General features: G+C 51.9%; 1 protein-coding gene across 3 annotated transcripts in view; it reads left to right on the plus strand.

Moving 5' to 3' along the window:
• Nucleotides 1-21,534, plus strand: part of MAPT (microtubule associated protein tau) — a 93,751-nt gene that overhangs the window by 42,769 nt on the left and 29,448 nt on the right. For all 3 annotated transcript variants that reach the window (XM_080826587.1, XM_080826586.1, XM_080826585.1), the window contains exons 2-5: nt 9,721-9,849; nt 14,435-14,521; nt 17,019-17,105; nt 20,785-20,850. In XM_080826587.1, coding sequence (XP_080682713.1) covers nt 9,738-9,849; nt 14,435-14,521; nt 17,019-17,105; nt 20,785-20,850 — 352 coding nt within the window. In that variant the 5' untranslated portion in view covers nt 9,721-9,737. The remainder of the gene's footprint in view (nt 1-9,720; nt 9,850-14,434; nt 14,522-17,018; nt 17,106-20,784; nt 20,851-21,534) is intronic.

Here is a 21,534-nt window from a genome sequence, read left to right on the forward strand (position 1 = left end):
CCAGTGTCAAACCCACCCAGCGAAGGCTAGGATTGCAGACTCACAGCCACACGCAGCCCCTGCTCCGGCCTGGGCAGCTGAGCCTCACTGCCGAAATGGAGGTAAGAGGGGTGTCTGGGTGGCTCAGTAGGTTAAGCAGCCTACTCTTTTTTTTTTTTTTTTTGAAGATTTTATTTGAGAGAGGACAGAGCGAGAGAGGGAACACAAGCAGGGGGAGTGGGAGAGGGCAGGGAGCCCGATGTGGGGCTCGATCCCAGGATCATGAACTGAGCCAAAGGCAGACACTTAACGACTGAGCCAGCCAGGTGCCCCAAGTGTCCAACTCTTGACTTCAGCTCCGGTCATGATCTCAGGGTCCTGGGATCGAGCCCCATGTTGGGCTCCGCACATCAGATTCTCCCTCTGCCCCTCCCCATGCTTACTCACTCTCTCCTTCTCGCTCTCAAATAAATAAATCTTTTAAAAAATGTAGATAGATAATATTTCCTACTTCACCTAGGTTGTTATGAGGATTAAATGAGATAAAATGTGTAATAGTGCCTGGCTCTAGAAATATCTTTTTTTATAAAGAGAAGACTCCAGAAGGCTAAAGGAGTTGGAGGGGCGGCCCGAAAACTCCCCCCGCCACCATCACCTCTTAAGTATAATCTTGTGTTGGTTTATGGACCATTTGCTGCCTGTTAGAGCTGGAGGACAGACACAGCAGCAATGCTACAAATTATATCCAGTAAAGACCAACCAGAAATAAGATAAAGCTTATTTTTTTAAAAGATTTTATTTATTTATTTGACAGAGAGAGAGATCACAAGTAGGCAGAGAGGCAGGCCGAGAGAGAGAAGGAAGCAGGCTCCCTGCGGAGCAGAGAGCCCGATGCGGAGCTTGATCCCAGGACCCTGAGATCATGACCTGAGCCGCAGGCAGAGGCTTAACCCACTGAGCCACCCAGGCACCCCGAGATAAAGCTTATTAATACAGCATATTATTCAGTGAATAAAACAAGCTACAGAATATGGTCTTATTTAGGGAAAATTTAAATGTGTGCCCAGGAGAGGTAACCGCAGGGAAGTTCCCCAGCATGTTAAAAGTGATTATTTTGCTTTGTTCTTTCACATTTTTGTATTTGACTTTTTAATACTGACTCACTTTTTTTCAAAAGATTTATTTATTTTGGAGAAAGAGAGAAAAAGAGTGCATGCATGTGTTGGGCAGGGAGGGGCACAGGGAGAGGGAGAGAATCTTCAAGCAGACTCCTCGATAAGTACAGAGCCCATCTCAGGGCTCGATCCCAGGACCCTGAGATCATGACCTGAGCTGAAATCAAGAATCAGGTGCTCAACTGCCTGAGCCACTCAGGTGCCCCTAGGAATCACTTTTAAATATAAAACAACGCATTTTTTTCTCTCTCTAAGAATTAAGAGTGGTTTGCCCAAGGAAGGCAATTTTTTGTTCTGGTTTTCTTGGTTTTGATAGAAGAGACTCCTCTTTATCCATTTGGTGCTCTTGAGTTCAGGGGATTTATCGCAGGTAGAATTAAAGTGGTGTCCAGGGACATGGGTGGTTCCTGAACAGGACAGAGGCTCAGCAGCCTGTCCCTACCACCTGTCAAGATGTCACACAGCAGTGCTGTCCTCATTGAAAGGTGACTGATGGAAAAATCTCTCAGAAAGGGGGTTGGAGAGAAAGCGACCACGGTTCTGAACAGAAAGGCCACCCAAGCCTCATCTGTCACCCTGCCAGATGTCACAGCACTATTTCGCTATGCCAGCGACTACAAACAAGGAGAGAAGCCTTTATTTAAAAAAAAAAAAAATTAAAATAGAAATCTGAGGCTTAAAACTAGAATTGTCCTCTCAGACACAATCTGAATTTTCTTACGCTGGTGGACATCAGCCGGCTGACATCAGCCATGACACACTGTCTGTGCACAGCAGCGCCACCTCCCTCCAAAAAGCAGCCTTCATTCATGCTTTCATACAACTGCTGATTGTTCTCTCTGGATGGAGGCCCGGGATTATTCCATTTTCTTCTCACCAACATAAGTCTTCCCTCTCTGTGGGCTCCTTTATCTTCTCTCCTCTTAATTTGGCAGTTATGCTTAAAATCTGGGTGTTTTTTTTTATTATTATTGTCCAGATTTGGTTCTAGAACATTCTGTGGTACACATGTGATGTGACCACGAGCTCACATGTTAGAGCTCTTTGGAGGTTTGCCATGCCACGAGCCTTCCTGGGGATGTCCCTGTGCCTAGCTCGGTGCTGCCTACCACCCGTGGGGGCCAGGGGAGAAGAGGGGCAGCACCAGCGGAGAGGCTGCTCCCCAGACACTCACAGATGGGACCAGCTGTTAGTGAAGGGTGTCTGAGGTATGGGGGTTGCCAGGAGTCAACCTCAAGGGGCTGTTGATTTAAACCCTTGAGGGTTTTTCTCTTCCTCTGGTACAGCTGGCTCCCAGCTTCCTGAGCAGAGGGATTTCCTAATGACCTGGGGCCCGACTCCGGCTTAGTCCAGGAGAGGAGTGTGCGTGCCCTTCCGTTAATCTCTGTATCTTAAAGTAAAACAGGCGGACCGTCGCTGTTACAGAATAGAGTGCAAATAAAATGAGGACATTTTCAAGGTAAAAGGCTTTTAGTTCAGTGGAGCAAGGGTCCGGGTGTTCCTAGAGGGCATCTCATCACCATTTGGTTCTGTCACCATGAACAGTCCGCTTAACCGGGTCAGATTCTGGTGCCAGGCTGGCTGGGCTTTGAATGCCAACTCCCTGACGTGCCTACTGCCAGACCCGAGGCAACCTACTCAACCGTCCCGTGCCTCAGCTTCCCCCTCTGTAGAAGGAGGCGTCATAATGGAGGCAGGTGTATGGATTAAAGGAGTCGATACCTAGAGACGCTTGAAAGGCGGCTCCTGTCGCTAGGAGGAATCCTGTTTTCCACCGGAATGCGCTGGCACGTTCCCGTTGGGGCCGAAAAGGGACCAGAGCAAAGGAAAAATGGGATACGGGAGCCAAAAATAACTTCGGGGAACAAAGTTCATTGTAAGGTTATTTTGGATTCTAGATATATGTCTACTGGATCTTCAGCTTTCTGAGAGAGGTCCATTTAGGGTGTTTGTTTTTTCAATAATAGCTTTATTGAGATACGTCCTGTACCGTGAACTTCACCCTTGACGTCCTGTACCTTGAAATTCACCCTGGAAAGGGGGCAAGTCCGTGTTTTCGGCAGATTGGCGAAGCCGGGCATCGGCACTGCTCTCTATTTGCAGTGCGGGATTGCTCAGCGGACGGGGTCTGGGGGCGATCCTCCTCTCCTTGGACCCAGCCACCGGACGGGGCCATCCCGCTTTGCGCTGAGTCACGGCGGGTGCCCCGGGGCCTGCGGTCGCTGCTCCGCCCGCCGCCGCCGGCCGCGCGTCTGCTGCCCCCTAGCGGGACTGCCCGTCGGCCTGGGACAGCCCCGCCCCCGAGGTGGGTTCGCGGAGGGACGTGCGGGTGGGACTCGCGCAGCTCGGTCCCTGGGGCTGCGAGCGCGGTGTGCCCAGGGCGCCGGCTGCCCTCGGCTCTCCCTCCGGCCCGGACAGCCCGTCCTGTCGCCCAGTCCTGGACGGGGAAAAAGGGCTGTGCTTTTTTTTTTTTTTTTTTTAAGATTTTATTTGACAGAGAGAGATCACAAGTAGGCAGAGCAGCAGGGAGAGAGAGAGGGGGAAGCAGGCTCCCTGCTGAGCAGAGGGCGATGCGGTGCTCGATCCCAGGACCCTGAGATCATGACCTGAGCGAAAGGCAGAGGCTTAACCCACTGAGCCACCCAGGTGCCCCAGGGCTGTGTTTTTTAAACAGTGTTGGAAAGGCACCGGGAGGATGTAGTAGCCTGGAGATGGGCTTGAGCATCAAAAGATCCAAGTTCAGGGGCGCCTTTGTGGCTCAGTCATTAAGCATCTGCCTCCGGCTCAGGTCATGATCACAGGGTTCTGGGATTGAGCCCCGCATCCGGCTCCTTGCTCAGCAGAGAACCTGCTTCTCCCTCTCCCACTAGAACAGGAAAGAGGCAGTAGGAGCCGGAAGGCCATTTGGTCTTCATCTACACTAGGTAAGGACTGCCCTAGGTCAGAAGATACCTACAGACCCCCTGGAGAACCGTGCGGGAGGAAAGGCCTGGGTGGAGAGCACAGGAAGGCATCGGAACTGCCAGGAATCCGTGTCCCAGAGGACAGCGGGGCCAAGGGAGCCCTATCCGAATCTGAGTCAGGTCCCAGGCTGCCTCAGTGGCCTTGGGCAAGTCATTTAGCCTCCGGGGTCCTTTGCCTGTCAGGGATTTGTGTCCTGCCAACCTCACAGGTTTGAACCGAGCATAGATGTTCTGTCATGGGGAAGTGTGCAGGAAAATGGCAGATATGCACCAAAGAGTGAGCAGGGTCCCCTGGTGACATTCCAGAAGTCACTTCTCAGCGGGACTGGGTGCCTGGGGTTCCCTCGTTCACCTCTGGACACCTCCCAGGGCAGCCCGGGGTGATCAGAAAACAGAGGTGCCTCTTCAAATATGCTCTGCAGAAGACGGGATCTCTGCCAAGCAGACAGTTGGCTCCTTCTGGCAGCCTGGGGAGGCCGCATTCTTTGGGAGCAGAAGGGAGCCGGGGTCTCACCTACACCTACATCCTTATGCCCCAGGGAGGCCCAGACTCTTCCAAACAAGGAAGAAGTTGAAGGTTGTCTGAGGGACCCTGCTGGTCTCCTTCTTCCGCCATCTTCCCCCGCCCACCCACACCTTCCTTCTCCCTCCTTCTCCCTCCACCCGTTTCACGTTATCCGATAAGTCACAATAAAAAATTCCACTTTACCTTGTTTCCGAACTTGTCATTTATTAAAAGACCATGAGTATCCATCAAAGGATAAATGGAGAAATAACATGCGGTGTTTCCATACAGTGGAACCTTATTAAGAAATGAAGCCCTGAGTCCTGAAAACATTATGCTAAGTGAGAGAAACCTGTGACAAAAAAGGCCGCATATACAATGATTTCAATTCTCTGAAATGCGTAATCCAAGGAGACAGAAAGTAGACGGGTGGCCGGTGGGCAGGGAGTTAGGGGTGGGGGGGATGAGAAGAAACTGTGTCATGGGCACAGGGTTTCTTTTTGGAGGCATGCAAATGTTTTGGAGCTGGTTAGAGGTAGCAGTTGCATAAAGTGAATTGCCCACCTTAAAATGGTTAAACTTCCATTGTGTGACATTTCCCTCAATAATAATAATAATAATAATAATAATAATAATAAAGACTGGGTAGCAGCAGTCATGATTTGATTCAGGGCTTCCTCCCTCCCTGTGCCTTCACCCCTTGGCCTTTCCCTTATCCTGTCTTCACCTGCATGTCTTTGTCTGTCTGTCCCTCTCACCCCGTGGACACTTGACCCCCTTCCCTGCCCCACTCCAACTCTGTCCATCAGCAAGGTGGCATGAGGCTGGGAGTATGACCCTGTAGGACAAGGCGCCTTCCCTCGTGGGCCAAAGCTGGCTAAGCTAAAGGACGACAGGGACAGACCCCAGGACCCTCCTGTTCTTGTCTTTCTCTAGTTAGGTATTTTTCCCAAGGGTGCCTAAAAATGGCCCTTTTTAGCTTATAGATTTAACTCAACTTTTGTGCCTCTCCTAGAATTTCTTGCTTACGTCCTACCCTTCACTGCCTTTAAGTCACTGCCTGAGAGAACAGGAGGTAGGAAATGAGAGAGACAGAAAGAGGAGAAATTGGTTGATTTAGAAGAATAAGAAAGCAGAGGGCAGCCTTAAGAAAACAACTCCCTGTGTGTTTATTTTCCTGTCTGTGCGTCCCTTTTAGATTACAGGGATCCGTGGGGTGGTGGCCGAGTCTAGTCTGGCTGTGTACCCACCTCGGGGCTGTGCTTATTTTATGTTTTCTAGCCTGCTGTCTTTGGCTGAAAGTCTTAGGGCTGGGATGTGTGGCTGTGTCGTTTGTCAGAGGAAGGGAACTTTAATTGGCGAGCTTAGGTATTCAGGGCATAAGTGGAGGATGGGCTTTGGGACTTTGCGACTGAACCATGAGCCGAATGTGGCGAGCCATATAGTGCATGTGGGTTCCTGGCGTCTCACACCTCCCAGGCTCCTTTGGAAGAACTGAAAACCTGTGATTTTCAAATATGAGCAACCACTGCATTGGGGGCAAGCTGGCCTGGAGAGTAGAGAAAAGAGAGGCGCCCGGGTGGCTCCGTGGGTTGAAGCCTCTGCCTTCAGCTCAGTCATGATCCCAGGGTCCTGGGATCAAGCCCCGCATCGGGCTCTCTGCTCGGCAGGGAGCCTGCTTCCCCCTCTCCCTCTCTGCCTGCCTCTCTGCCTACTTGTGATCTCTGCCTGTCAAATACATAAATAAAGTCTTAAAAAAAAAAATGGAGAAAAGAGGAGAATGTCCTCTCCCATGCCTGCATTCTTCTGCAAAACCTCCTGAAACCTACCAGCTTCTTTTCACAAGCTCATTGAGTGAGAGATTTTCTGCTAAGGGATCCCAACCGACCTGGAAAATGCTTCCTGTGTTTACTCCCCGGAGACCTTGAGGGGAACCTGTCGCTTCTGGGCCAGTCCCCAGCATTGGAGCTGCAGCCCGATCACCTCTGCTGCAGAAACCTACAGCTCTTCGTAAATCATCAGCATCATGAAGGCAAGGGTCCCACTCACAAAAGCAGCATAGACATGGCAAGACATCAAGAGTGACGTCCCCAGCCAAAATCCCAATGAAATTTTGAGAATTTGAGAAAAAATATTCTAAAGGACATCTGCAAGAGAAAACATGCAAGAAGGTCAAACGGTTTTGAAAAAGAAAATGAGAGTGTCCACAGCCACCTAGAGAATAGAACTTGAGATCCAAAGCTTCACTCGGGGGTGGGAGTGGGGGGGGGCGGCTCTGGCACCAAAACGGACGGATAAATGGGGCAGAACAGCTGGTTTGTTTGCTTGGGCGAGAGGACAGATTCTATGAATAGGGCTGGGTCTATGGTTTCACTATTCTTATTTGGGAGGAAATGTTTTGATTCTCATCTCATGTCATACATCTAAATAAATCCCCCTCCCCCCACAAATAAATTAAAAAAGAAAAACAAAAAACCTTGCAAGTCGGAAACCCTCAGGAACCAAAATAAAGGTGACTGACTGGAGAACCTTTCTGCCACACATATGACAAAGGGTTGATGTTTTTCATGCATGAAGAGCTCACTCAAGCATTACGATGAGAACTGAGATCTGAACAGGGGGGCAAAGGCTATAAACGGGCATTTTATAAAAGAGGAAACCAATCCATGAGATTTTTACTTCTACGCCTCCGTTCACCATGTTCCAGGTGGGGAAACTTGGTGATTCATTGAAAGGAATCGATCCCATCCGAAGACCAAACCCCCCCAAGCTCATCACACTTCTGAGCATTCACTGAAATTCACTGAATCTTTTTTTTTTTTAATTTATTTATTTGACAGAGAGAGGGAATACAAGCAGAGGGAGTGGGAGAGGGAGAAGCAGGCTTCCCGCCGAGCAGGGAGCCAGGTGCGGGCTCCATCCCAGGACCCTGGGATCATGACCTGAGCTGGAGGCAGATGCTTAACGACTGAGTCACCCAGACGCCCCGAGATTCATCGAATCTTGAGCTGCAGCTGCGCGGGGTGGCCTGAGTTGGCTAGCCTGGCTCACCTGGACCAGGTGGTGTGTCTCCAGCTAGTCTGGGAGGCCTTGAGCTTCTGGGGCGATCCCCCCCCCCACTCCAGGGTGAGGCATCTGGTGACTCAGCCAGATGATAGTGACTCATGGACCGGTCTTAGGGACGAGTCGTTGGGTGGTGACCAGGGACGCCCTAAGAGACTCCATCAGCAAGGAAGATGCTGGGTAGGGAGCAATAGTTTTCTCAGATAATGGAACTGTTCCCTCTTAGAAGAGGGGTTCTGACATTTGGCGGCTTTCTAAGGGCAACAGACTATTAGCATATCTAAGGGTAGAAAATATCGCCACCAAACCCTAAGCCTGGAAGGGTGAACGGGGACTCTGATCTTGCCTTTGCCAAGAGCTCCCTGAACGACAGGGTCCTCAGTCAGAATGAGAAGAGTCCCCTTCTCTATAGGCGGTAAATACCTAAGTGGGGTCAGGCCACCCACCCAGCAGAGGTCCCACTGAGCTCACTTTTTTTTTTTTTTAATATTTTACTTTTAAGTAATATTTATATCCAATGCAGGGCTCAAACTCACAACCCCGAAATCAAGGGTCACACCTTCCACTGACTGAGCCGGCTGGTCACCTCTGTGGAAAAATTATAAAAGTTACAATTATAGGAAAGATTAAAAGAAAACAAGCACAATGCAAACAGTCAGAAAAATAGAAGGATAACATAGGCAAATATATTTGAAAGGAATTTCAAAAGGTTGGAAATAACAAAATGATCCTCTGGGCTACTTTTATGACTCTTCTGTAAGTCTAAAATTATCCCAAGTAAAATCATAATTAAATGAAAAGCTGACGTGAATCTGGGGCGAAAATTAAAAGTAAAAATAACAAAAAACTATAAAGATGTAAATAAATACATGTAAAATAAGTCAACACATATATGTGTTTACTACATAGATTTATTTACATATACTTACATTTCCGTGGGTGTCTTTGTTATGTATACTTCTGTAGCTATATGTAATGAATCACGTGAATGCATGTAAAATAAATCAAGACAGAGCTGAGATTTTTATTTTTTTTATTTTTTACTATTTTTTTTAAAGATTTTATTTATTTATTTGACAGACAGGGATCACAAGTAGGCAGAGAGGCAGGCAGAGACAGAGAGAGGAGGAAGCAGGCTCCCCGCTGAGCAGAGAGCCCGATGCGGGGCTCGATCCTAGGACCCTGGGATCATGACCTGAGCTGAAGGCAGAGGCTTTAACCCACTGAGCCACCCAGGCGCCCCAAGAGCTGAGATTTTTAAAGAGTAAGAAATAAAAACCAAGACCAAAGACTACAGAAAGTTAAAGAGAGGAAGTAGAAGCAACCAGGACAGGAGTGTTTCAGAGATAAGAATAAAAATAAAGTAGAAAATAAATAATATAAGTCATTTAAAAGGAAGGTGTCCGGGGCACCTGGGTGGCTCAGTTGTTAAGTGTCTGCCTTGGGCTCAGGTCATGATCCCAGGGTCCTGGGATCGAGTCCCACATCAGGCTCCCTGCTCAGCAGGAAGCCTGCTTCTCCCTCCCCCACTCCCCCTGCTGTGCTCCCTCTCTCACTGTCTCTCACTCTGTCAAATAAATAAATAAATACTTAAAAAGAAAAGAAAGTCAGTTTTGCTTCGCCATTGTCCTGTGATGGAAAGACCATGTTTGCCTCTCTGTACTTCATTTTCCTTACCTGCTGATGTCTTCCCTCTCCTGTTTGGTCTTACCCTTTCCATTAAAAAATTTAAAAATTCAAGCTACTAGTCAGCAGCATTTATATTTTAGTGAAGTGGAGAGAGTGCTGGGCTTAACAAGTCGGGACCACGAGACCTGCCCACCAGGTGACTTTGATTAGGAATGGATGTGATACAGGTGAATTCAGAATGCCCATCAAGGTCAAGGGCACATCAGATGAGGCTGGGCATCCCATGGGAAGGGGCTGGGGAGGGGCTGCTACAACCCGACCCCCCGGGAGGAGGCACTTCTCCCCCCCCCCAACTTAGGTTCCTCAGCTCAGCATACCCTGCTCACCCGCCATCTCCTTTCCCCAGGTGGGCCTTGACCCAGGATGGCTGAGCCCCGCCAGGAGTTCACTGTGATGGAAGATTCTGATCTCCCCTCCCAGGGGGGCTACACCCTCCTGCAAGACCACGAGGGGGACGTGGACCACGGCCTGAAAGGTGAGTACACAGCCGTGCACATCCAGCGGCCCAGGCACCAGCTCTGGGAAGGGCTGGCTGGAGGCGTGCCCATCGAGATTTTAAAAGGAATTTTAAGAACTTCTGTTGGCTTGACAGCGGAGTGAAGCCTCTTAAAGGGCCAAGAGAACTCAAAACGTGAGGCTCTTGGAGAATGCACCTTTCCAAAGGAGAGTTTGACACGAGGGCGGGCCACAGCGTGACAGAGATTCCGGGGTGGGGGCGGGGGGCTTGTCAGTCTGAGGCTGGAGGCTTTAGCCACATCAATTCACCTTAAAACCGGCCACACGCATTAGCGAGCAGAGCCCTCGGCTTGGGACATTATTTGTGTGTCCTCCTTACGAGCCTGTCTGGGCCCTATTCCAGCAAGAGCCGGTCGGCTCTGGGGTTCCTGCCGTACCTACCCTAATAGACGACATCCTGGAAACCTCCAAATACTCTACAGTGCAGTCTTTGGGCCAAATTGTCTTGGCCTCCTCCTCTCCCCTGCCAAACACATGTGTTTCATGGCACTGACCACGGAGTCTGGGGAGGCCCGGTGGAGAACACTGTGCCTTCTCTCCGGCTTCAGATGCTGTGCTCTGCGTCCTCGCCAGCAGCTCCAAGCGGCCCCCGTGTAAGGATTCCGTCCCTGCCCTCCAGACCCATTTCTAAGGAGACAAGATAGCAAACAGCCTGCTGTTTGTTCTCTGCTAATGCTAAGAAGGATAAAAACACTTTGCAGCCCGTGTATGGAGTAGCGGCCGTAAGTGGCAGAGCTCTGAGGTAGAAGCGGTCCCCTCTGGGTACCTCTGTCCAGGAAGGTTCCTTGCAGGACATGGGGTCACCAGGATGTCCCCTGGGCTGGGAAGCCTGAGGAGCCATAATTCCTACTTGCAGTACTTCCCGTGGGCCTGGTTCCAAAGACGACGTCTGTCTCTCTGTTTCAGCAGAGAACGTAAGAGTCAGAGGAACCCAGGGATCGGACGGGTGGGCTCCCGGCGGGAGGGGGTGAAGGAAGAGTGGGTACGCTGTCCTGGGGAGCTCAGAGGCTGCCCCCTGGCCTTCTTGGGGCCTCCTGAGCCCAGGTGCTGGGGGGGGCATGCGGGGAAATACCCATGCCAGCCAAGAGTCCCAGGGGGCCACACCGGCCCTCCAGATGTCAGGCTCCAAATGGTGGCCAAAAACAATGTGTGATTTGACCTCTCCCAGTCCCTAGCCCGGCTCTGGCCGGAGCCGCTAAGGTGCGGCTTCCACTGGGGGCACTGAGAAAATCTGCTTTCTCTTTTCGGTCCTGCTCGCTCCCTTGCTCCCTTCGTCCCCCACTGTCTCCTCCTCTCCTGCTCTCACCCGTGCCCCTCCCTCTATAGCCGCTTCCCCTTTTCTCTCCCCACCCTGACCCCAGGCGTGTGGAATGAGAGGGGTGGTGACCCCCAGCACCTCCATCCCCAAGGCAACCTCACTTTCACCCCACAGCCCTCCCTGGCTGAGGCAGCTTTAGGGGGGAGCCAGAGTTTGCCTTGTTCCCTGACCCCCTGACCTCCTGCCTGGGGCCCTAAGAGCTCCTTCGTCTGAGGACCTGAGCCCACACATCCCTGCACAAGTCTGTGCTGTGTCGTGACGACCATCCCTGCCTCCACACTCAAGGTGTCTCGATTTGGGTGACAAAGTCTGTGAACCCCCTGCTTATAAGGGAACTTCCTTGAAATGGGAATTCGGGCATTTTTGTAGAACTCTAGGATTGCAAGGACCTTCACCATCAATGTCGAGGGCAATGCTCACAGTAAGTGCTGAGGGCAGGTGTTACTTCCCCTGGTTGACAGATGACAGGCAGAGCTCCCTCTCCGCGTCACAGGCTGCTCAGCTCCATGTCATCCCTTCTGCCCCTTGTCACTCAGCCGGGTCCCCTGGGAATCCCTCACGGGTAGAATCCAACTTAGAATCACCAGGTACTGAATTCTGTCCCATATGAATTGCCCCAGTGACCCTCTATTTATTTATTTATTTATTTATTTTAAAGATTTTATTTATTTATTTGTCAGAGAGTGAGCACAAGCAGACAGAGTGGCAGGCAGAGGCAGAGGGAGAAGCAGGCTCCCTGCTGAGCAAGGAGCCTGATGTGGGACTCGATCCCAGGATGCTGGGATCATGACCTGAGCCGAAGGCAGCCGCTTAACCAACTGAACCACCCAGGCATCCCATTTTATTTATTTTTAAAGATTTTATTTATTCATTCAACACAGAGAGAGAGATCACAAGTAGGCAGAGAGGCAGGCAGAGAGAGAGAAGGAAGCAGGCTCCCCGCTGTGCAGAGAGCCCGATGCAGGGCTCGATCCCAGGACCCTGAGATCATGACTTGAGCCAAAGGCAGAGGCTTAACCCACTGAGCCACCCAGGCACCCCATGACACTCTATTTAGAGTAGGCTGGTTTAAATATTAAATTTAAAATATATACAATGTTGCAAAGAATGTACCATAATAATGTGGGATGTTAATAATTGGGGAAGCTGGGTGTGGGGTATATTCTCTGGAGTTTGCTATTTTTCTGTAAATCTACAACTGTTCTCAAATAGAAATTTCATTTAAAAAAATCTGGGAGAAAAAGTGATTTTTACCATTCCTGCTTTTTGGGAGGGGAAATGAAATTCAATTTGTAAAGTTAGAACAAGTTTACCAAGTTCTTTTGTGTCTCAGAGTTATCTAAAGGATGCTTCCTAAAACCACTCAATTCTTTAACATAAAACATGATCAGAAGATCTATGCTAAGACATATCATATATATGCAAAATTTAAGTTGCTAACCTTTTTGTCACTGATGTGAAAGGAAACATTTGTAGATGGTTTGCTTACCGAAAGAATATATATTTCCCAAGAAAGCAAATGATACTTAAGAGATTTCCATAGTTCTTATCAAATTTATTGTTGCTCCTAGGAATTTAGAATGAGTTATTTTTTTTAACGTTTTTATTTATTTATTTGACAGAGAGAGAGAGATCACAAGTAGGCAGAGAGGCAGGCAGAGAGAGGGAGGGAAGCAGGCTCCCCGCTGAGCAGAGAGCCCGATGTGGGGCTCGATCCCAGGACCCTGAGATCATGACCTGAGCTGAAGGCAGAGGCTTTAACCCACTGAGCCACCCAGGTGCCCCAGAATGAGTTATTTTTATATGGGGAGTGAGCGGCATGACTTGGCAGAAGATGTCACTTGACAAGCAACATCTTAGATAAGTGACAGACTATTTTGAATAATGACAAGAAACCACGTATAAAATACTAGAACCAAGAGTATTTACGTGGAGGCTCCCAGTTGGACAAGGACTCCATACGGCCAAGAGCTGCCGGGCGGGGGAGGGGACAGGGGTTTAACTGATAGAATCACGCACCCTAAGGAATTAAAAGGTGTTCATGGGTTAACTTCTTAGACCTTCCAGATAAGACATTCCAAAGAGGCTTCTTCCTCCTTTTTTCCCTCCCTCCAAGAATTTTAACAAGGCTCAGGCAAATGGTGAGGCTGGCAGGCTTGGGACCCAGCAGGGGAGGGGCTGTTCGGGGGACCAGCCTGCTTGGGGCACTCTCGAGCCTTATGCTCCTGAGCTCACACAGTCAAGGCCGGTTAGTAATGACCAGACCCAGCAGACAGTCTGCAGATGCTCCCTCACTATTTGTCCAAAGCCTTCTTAAGGTAGTTGGCGGGTTTTTGCCAGCCCTGGGGCCAGGCTGCTCAGTCTGTGCTGGAAATTTGTTTAGGATGAGCCCCTCTTTTGGCCGGATGGTCGCCCCCAGGGCTGGGTACCCAGTGCCGGCATTTTAGCAAAGAGTGATCTCACACTGCGGTTGAACATGACTTGCCTTTTCTCATTTGGGGTTACTTCTTCGTGCAAAAACCATTGCCCCCAGACCCTGGCCTGAAATTGTCTCCAAGGCTGCCCCCACCACAGTTGGAGTGGCTTTCCTGGAGCCCATCAGAGCCTCCTTGGCTCTGGATTCTGCAAGGACAGTTGTCTCGTAGGTAACCATAGCTGACATTTCAGATGTGACTGCGGTCCTGTCGGTCTGTCCTTGGAGATCTTTCTATGGAAGGAGCTGAGTCAAGACCAGACACACGGCCAGAAGTCCAGTTAGAAGGCGCAGTGTCTGCCCTGAGCTCATTCCTTTTCAGAGGAAGGAGTTGGATCTGAATGTTTTTCCAGGCATCTACTTGTCATGGACGAGTGGTAGTGATCTCCCAGACACCTCTCCGTCAGGAAAGACACAGCAGTGGTTTATTTGTGGCTTGGCTTGGTAGTATCGGCCGCCCTTTTGTTAATAGAGGAGCCCTTGCCTCCTTTGAAACCGCCAGCTGATTAAAAGGCAGTTTCTCTTCTCACCCAGGAACGAGCATCTTTGCCTGATGACCCTGGTGTGGGGACACAGTTGTGTTGGGGCCGGGGTGGGATCGGTGACTTTATCATGTGGCCACTTCCCATCCATCTGGGTTCCACGCTAGGGGATTTTCAGGTCTGAAAGACCCTGCTCCCCATTTCCTCCTGAAGCCGAAAGGAGGGGTGGGGAGAGGCCGCCGTTCTGAGCGGCTCATTGTGTATGTTCCAGAGTCTCCCCTGCAGACCCCCGCTGATGATGGATCTGAGGAACCAGGCTCTGAAACCTCGGATGCTAAGAGCACGCCGACGGCCGAAGGTGGGCCCTCCTCTCCCTGCTGCATTCAGACAGCCGCCCCCTGCCTCCAGCCTGCGCTTAGCCATGCTTTCAGCCCTGCGTGCCGCCCTTCCCGGCTGCGTCTGCTGCCGCCTGTCCCTCTGGCTGAGAGTCATGCTTGTTCCGTGCTTTGCAGGATGGGCTCGGGCCCCGGAATGTGACAGGAGCCAAGCCCTGCTTTGATGCCTTGCTGACCAGGGCGAGGTTTGGGCACCTTCGTCGTGTGTGCGCTTTGAGGTGGCCGCATTTGCAGAGGCTAGGATCTGCGGCAAAGTGGGGCCTGAGCACGGCTCCACAAAACCCCTTTTCCATGTTGATATCCTCCCGCACTCCTTCAGAAGCCCCCACCCACTTTATCTCTTTCAGGAGCCACCAGGTCCCAGAGCAGCCGTTGGGCTGAAGAAGGGGCCGGCTCAGTGCACATCTCCAAGCTCACACGTTGGGCCTGGTATGGTTTAGTATCCTTCATTTCTTCGGCTCTGGGCTTGGTCCGGGCCTCTAGACCTTGGCCAGGGTGTTCGTTCCAGCACATCTCCTACCCTATCCTCTCTAGACCTTTGGTGTCGAGGTAATTATAAAACTCCTCATGTATTTCCTAAAGAGCTCCTTGGTCCCGATTTTGACCACCTGCTCTTGCTTCCCATCTATGTCCATCAAGCCTGCATTTGATTTCAGATCATGGAAAACCCAACTAGCTGCAGCACGGATATGAAGAGGTTTCTGTGTCTCACGTAATAAGATGTCTGGAGGGCAGCAGGTCCCCAGGGTCATCAGTGCTCTTCTGTCTTTATCTGCTGCCATCCTGAACAGTTGGATTGTTGCTTCATGGTGACAAGATGGCTGCTGCACCTCCAAGCATCACATCTGCCTTCACAGCAAGAAGAAAGTAGCCAAGCAAAGTGGCCAAAAGGGCCCTGAAACCAAATGTTTTTCCTTTTTATTAGGAAAGCAACAAGAGTTCTGTGACAAGTCCCAGCTGGCTGACTCCCACTTACGTCTCATTGGCCAGAGCTGAGTCTCATGGATGCCCCTGGCTATAAGCAGGAGGCTGGAACGTGGAACATTTTGTTTTCTGACTCACTAGTTGCAGAAATCAAGGGAGAAGGGCATTGAGGATGGCTTTTGAGTGACCAGTGTATGGTATCTGCCCTCCATCTCTCCATCTATCCCCCAGGAGGCCTCTCAGCACTTCTCCTGGCCCTGCCCATGACTTTGGAGGCTGTCACAGGATGAAAACCTGGCCCAGCATCTTCCAAGTGTCCGAGTGTCCACTTTTGAATGAATTCAGAAAGCGACTGCCAAGTGCCTGCCGACTGCTTGGCATAAGGGTGCGTCTGTGGGGGAGAAAGTGGGCGAGGCCCTTCCCCCGTGGTGTTCAGCCTAGTGAGGAGAATACCCATGCCTCGTGCTCGTTGCTGTTCTTCTTAGGGCCGGTGATGCAAGACATTTCCCGCTGATCTTGTTAGGACAGTTTTGCAAGTTGCTACTGCCCTGTGAAGGTCCTCAAAGCCTGACGCCAGACTTCATGGCAGCCTCCCAAATCATGGTTTTCAGTGCTCCCGTCAACATTATTCTGGAAGAATCTTCCAGCCAAGTCTCGCTGCACTCTGGATCCTGTACATGTGTGGGCCCCAAGAGCTTCCATTCCCACCCCACGGGGAAGGGGACCCTGCGGGCGGTGGGTTTTGCCAGGCTGCTCTGTCTTCTCCCGAGACGACTATAATTAAAATGGGTTCCATTTGACTAACTGACTCAGACTCTTGGAAAGCTTTCAAAGCTGACAACTCCTTCTGTCTGCCTGGAACAGCCTTTGGGTGTGCTAGGGCGGTGCTCGGGGAGGACTGTGGATTTGGTAGTGTTCACCCTGACGAGAGGCTGACAGCCGTTCCTGGTGGTGGGTTTTTACCTCTGGCCTCTGCTCTGAAGGTGGACCATCTGTTGTCAGGGACTGTTGTCAAGCACCCAACTCTGGACAGGACCAGCCTGTCCGTTGCCCCCACCTGCCCAGGGGAGTCTGTGCTTCCAACCATCAGTCGTGGGCTCAGGGGACAGGGGGCTTGGAGCTGGGAGCAAACTTGCTAGTCACCTGGAAATGACACTCCCATTTCACAGATGAGGAAACTGAGACCCAGAGGTCAAAGGTCTTGCTCCAAGCCTCATAGCGATCATCTGATATTCAACATGCCTTCTTTCAAAGCTCCTGGGCCCACCCCCAGCAGTCTCTCTCACTTCAGCGTTGACATGGGGGCTGTCCCCAGCAGATGGCCTGGACATCTCACAAGCCGGGGCCACCAAGCAGGGTACAAATGTGCTTCCTTCGAAGACATCAGGCTCTGGGCCCTGCTTTGTGGTGTTGCTTTTTTGCATGCCGCTGAGTCCCCTTCTGCCTCCCCGTCCCTGCCCGCTCCCACATTAGAAGTAAGGTGAGGGGTGGGCCTGGCTCCTCCCAGCCCCCCTTAAGGAGACTCTCGGTTTGCAGACGTGACAGCGCCCTTAGTGGATGAGGGAGCCCCCAGCGAGCAGGCAGCCGCTCAGCCCCACACGGAGATCCCAGAAGGAGCCACAGGTGAGGGTGACTCCCATGGCCGGGTGGGGTCTGGGGTTCTTGGGTCATTCCGAGTTTGGTGCCTTGTTGCCCTGTTGCTTCCGTGGCTGTCTGCCAGCCTCTCGACGGCCCAAGGCCCTTTTGGAGTCCTTCTAGCTTCTCTTTTCCCGTCTCAGCCCACACATCAGCTCAGAGCTCTCGGCCAGGTCCTCCGAGGCGGGCCGGGGGCGGATTCTGCCTTCTTCACCCCCGAGCTCAGTCCCGCCTCCTGCTTGCTCTCTGCCCAGTGACAGAGTCATCTCCTCGTGGGCAGTTTACCGCCAGGGGTCCCCCCCAGCGCGTGGCAGGGTCTTAATGGGACAGACCCTAAGGAGTTCAGCAATGGGATCTAGCACCCATTTCTAGGACTGTTGCTTCAAACGTGTTTGCACAGAACAGGCGTGACCAAACTGTCCTGTCTATGCAGATGATGGGAATAGCTCAGTCAGGGCGCCGACCAGAGCTAGGAAGATGACCCCAGGGCTGCCAGGGGCCCTCAGAGCTGCCCGTGCCCTTAGGAAGTGGCACGCTTGGCCCAGAGTGCTTGCTGTCATCCCCTTCTCACCCTCCTCTTTGGGTTTCCGTAAAGACTCAGCGGTTGGCATGGCAATTTGGGGGTTGCTCAACAGGACAGGTGGGAGAGCTCTGGATGGGATTTTACCAGTGGTGGAGAGTGGGGGAAACATCCCCAGATGGGAGTCTCCTTTCCTTCCTGAAGACAGTGCTCATGGCAGCCATTTGGGAAACTGCAGCCTTTTCTTGGGGCTCCATTTGTGGAGAGCCCCCCCCCACCCCCGCACCATGCAGAGGTCCAGCAGCACCCGCCGCCCCAGCTCATCAAAGTAGTTTCTGCTTTGTGAGTTGGTCTTTTGAAATGGAGAGAGGCGGGGCCTCATCCCAAGAGTGAAGGTGGCTTGAAGGCTGTGGAATGACTCATGGACTGAGATCTTGGATAACCCGATTTTTGTCTTCCCCGTCCCAATGCAGCTGACTCAGTGGGGGAGCCCTTCTCCTCCCAGTGTGAAAACTGTAGCCTGCTCTTGACTTCGTCATCACTCCTCGGTAACCAAAAGTACTCTCGTCTCCTCAGTGGCAAAGCACAGTCTGCGAGTGCTGCGTGGCATGTCTGGTCCGATGCAGTAGCCCAAGCTCATTTGGGGTTGCAGCCCTCCCTTCTGGGGCTGGGGAGGCGGGAGGCAGGAAAATTCGTCCCGGATTGGCACTACTGGGAATCAGCTTCACAAGCTCTGCTGTGTTTAAAGTTGACTCTTTCTCTCATGGGCACCTGTCTGGAGCACTTCCAGGCCCTGCATCCCCGTTATCCCCCCGCAGGTCCCCCTCCACCCCCCGCACTGGCTTCCAGCAGACACTTCTCTCTCCTCGGCCCCTTGGAATCTGAAGATCCACCCAGCCTTACTGTGCCAAGGCTGGCTTCCATTGGTGGCCTACCGGCCACGGTCCAAGGCACCTCCAGCGACTGCTGCCCTGGCCTGTATCGGGTCTGTGGGAGACACACATTCTTTGCCCAAGCAAACCTGGGGTGTGTTGACTAACCTCATGGGCTGAAGCCACGCCCCTTCACTCTACCCCCCAAATCAGGGCCAGCCCATCTCTCCTGGTTTTCCCAGGTGGGATTCTGACAGCAGTCTGCCATGTCTCTAACCCCAGGGGACACACACCGAGTGTCTGAGTGGTGCTTTGAAACCGTGTCAAAGGGTTGGGATGGGAGGTGGCCCCGTAGCTGTCCTCCACACTCCCAAGCCCCGCTTTCCACCTTCTGCAACCTCGACAAGGTAGAGAGATTTCAGAGTTGGGGAACTTGTTTCCAGCTATCGTCTTGGATGCCCTGTACCCTAGTTTAGTCCTTGCTTGGGCGTGTCACAGTTGCTGTATTTTGGCACGCCAATGAAACTTCTCCCTGGAGATCCTTTTGCGGGGTGTGGTATGGCCACCCCACTGCAGGAACCCCCACCTTGCTGGGGTGGGAGCCCCTGCCTCTTGGGGCTTCAGGGGGAAAGTGACGGCCCAGTCACCCTTTGGCTTCTCGGGGCGCCCCCCCCCTTGCTGGGAACTGGGTGGGGGGAACATCAGAGTCACCAGCAGCTTTCAATTTCTGACATGCGCCAGGGCCAAGAGAGTCAACCCTGCACTGGCCTGTGACTTCCCAGCAGCGACTTCCCAGCGCCCCAGCAGTCCTGACATGCCCACGTGTCCCGTCATATTCTCAGTCCCCAGGACTCCATGCCTCTCAGCTGGACTTGCTGTCAGTCCAAGGCTTTCTGTCATGGCCTCGTCAGAAACTCAGACCACATCTGTGCTTGGAGCTGCCTCTCCTGGATGGTTGGCTGTTGTCGAATGATATGGAGCTGTCACCATTTGACTTCGTGGGTGGCACAGTGTCGGCTGGCGGGGGCCCAGAGGGTGGTCATGTTCATGGCCTGGCAGATGGGGAGCCCACTGCCAGCCCCCTTCTATCCTCCCTGCAACTGTTCTGGGACAGCCCACGGGCTAGGGGTTTGTTAGGCCACTGTGCAGCTTTCCAGCGACCCCGAGAATCATCCTTTTCCCTCATCCATGCTTTCTGGGGTGGGCCTGTGCTGGTCACTAGGCATTTCTGTCATAGGTGTAAAATCTTAAAACATCTCAGGGCTGGGAGAAAAGACTGGTGGCCCAGCCAGTCACTCGTAGACATCTCTTCGGGGTGGTGGCTTCTCTGTCCGTGTCTGTTGGGGCCGGAGGGTTCTTCTGGGGCCATGAGGCAAGTGCGCGTCAACGTGTGGCCAAGTTGCTTTATAGACCCTTTCTTCCAGACAGTGGTATCCGTTGTCCAGAGCAAAGTCCTGGTTCTTCATGGTACAGAAATTGGCATTGCTGTAAAGCGTACTGATTTCGGGGCTGTCGGAGATGTGGTCTCCCTGAGCAGGAGCCCAGGACATCTTCGAAGCTGCTCTCTGGCACCGCTGACCCCCCTCTAAGCAAGGGCCCCTACTCCTAGCATGTGGTTAGAGGTGTTTGCCCTGTAATTTGGAGACAAGAAACCAAACAGCTCTGGGGCACCTCCCATATGCCCGGCACTCAGCGAAACACATTCACACAAATTCTCGTATTAACCATCATTCCCGTCATACGAGACAAGCCCGTGTCATCACCTGGGGGTCTAGATGAGCACACGGGCTCAGAGAGGTTAAGTAAATGGTGGTGCCTGGTTGTGAACCCCAGCCTGACTCTACGGCCCTAGATAATTAGTGCTTCCTTGTTCCCTCAGCACCTCTGGAGCCCTGTCTGTGGCTGGGAGCGCACCTGCCGCTCAGACCTGGTTCCAGGGTCAAAGGCTGAGCACAAACTGGCTCTCTGACCTCACCCCTCCTGCGTGAGCGGGGCACTCGGGCCCCTGCGCCCCTGCGGAGAAGGTCTTTCCTGCAGGATCATGGTCATGTGGAAGGTGTGGGGGTGCGGTGGGGTTCACTGAGTGCTTTCATCCACATCCACATCCCCAGCAATAATGTTTGTGAAGAGCCAGAGGAGCCGCCCCTTGGTACCTCATAAGATGTGCCTTTCCTGAATGTTCTTGGAAAAATCCCGGAAGATGCAAAGAGCTTTGTTTCCGGCAAACAGTAACTATCTTTGCTTCTATCTTCTTCATTTGCTGACCATAAAACAGCTGAGGAAGCAGGCATTGGAGACACCCCCAACCTGGAGGACCAAGCTGCTGGACACGTGACTCAAGGTCAGTGGGTTAGAATCGCCGACCACCGCGTGGGGGCTGGGAAGGGAGAGCTGGAAGCACTCCGAGGGGCTCTACCCTGTAAAGACAGTCTGTACCCGGGCCCGACTTCTTGGGGCCAGACTTCTAGGAGTTGGCACTCATCGAGGTTGGGCTAACTAGATAAAGAAAGAGCTCTAGTACCCTTTTATCCCCCCTAACACAATTTCTGGGTGATTCCTAAGCTGTTCAGTGGGGAGTCAAGAATGTCCCAACAGAAACACAGAAATGCAGGACGGGTGATTTCCTCTGCAGGCTGCCCTCTGGCCTGTCCCGGGAGCAGGGCGTCAGCCGTATCCCCACCCAGCAAAAATTCTTTTCAACTTTCTCCTGGGCAATCTTCAGACCGTATTGTGATGCTCTCTTCTCAGAGACCCAAACTGCCGGGTTCAAGGAAGCCAGCTTTCTATGAGTGTTCAGCACATGTGTTTTAAGAACTTAATTTTATAAATCCTGAAGGTTTCTTAATCTCAGGAAATGGAGACCTCTGATAGAAATGGAGACTTCTAGGTTTGTTTTCTATCACTCGCCGTGTCAATGAACTCGAGAGTGTACTGTGTCATGGGGAAGTTTCTAGATTGCCAAAGAGCTAGGAAGACCCTGTTCTTCTCTCCAGAAAGTGATGTGGGATTCGTCCAACATTTAGTG

Source organism: Martes martes (assembly GCF_963455335.1).
Source record: "Martes martes genome assembly, chromosome: 16".
Classification (NCBI taxonomy): Eukaryota; Metazoa; Chordata; class Mammalia; order Carnivora; family Mustelidae; genus Martes; species Martes martes.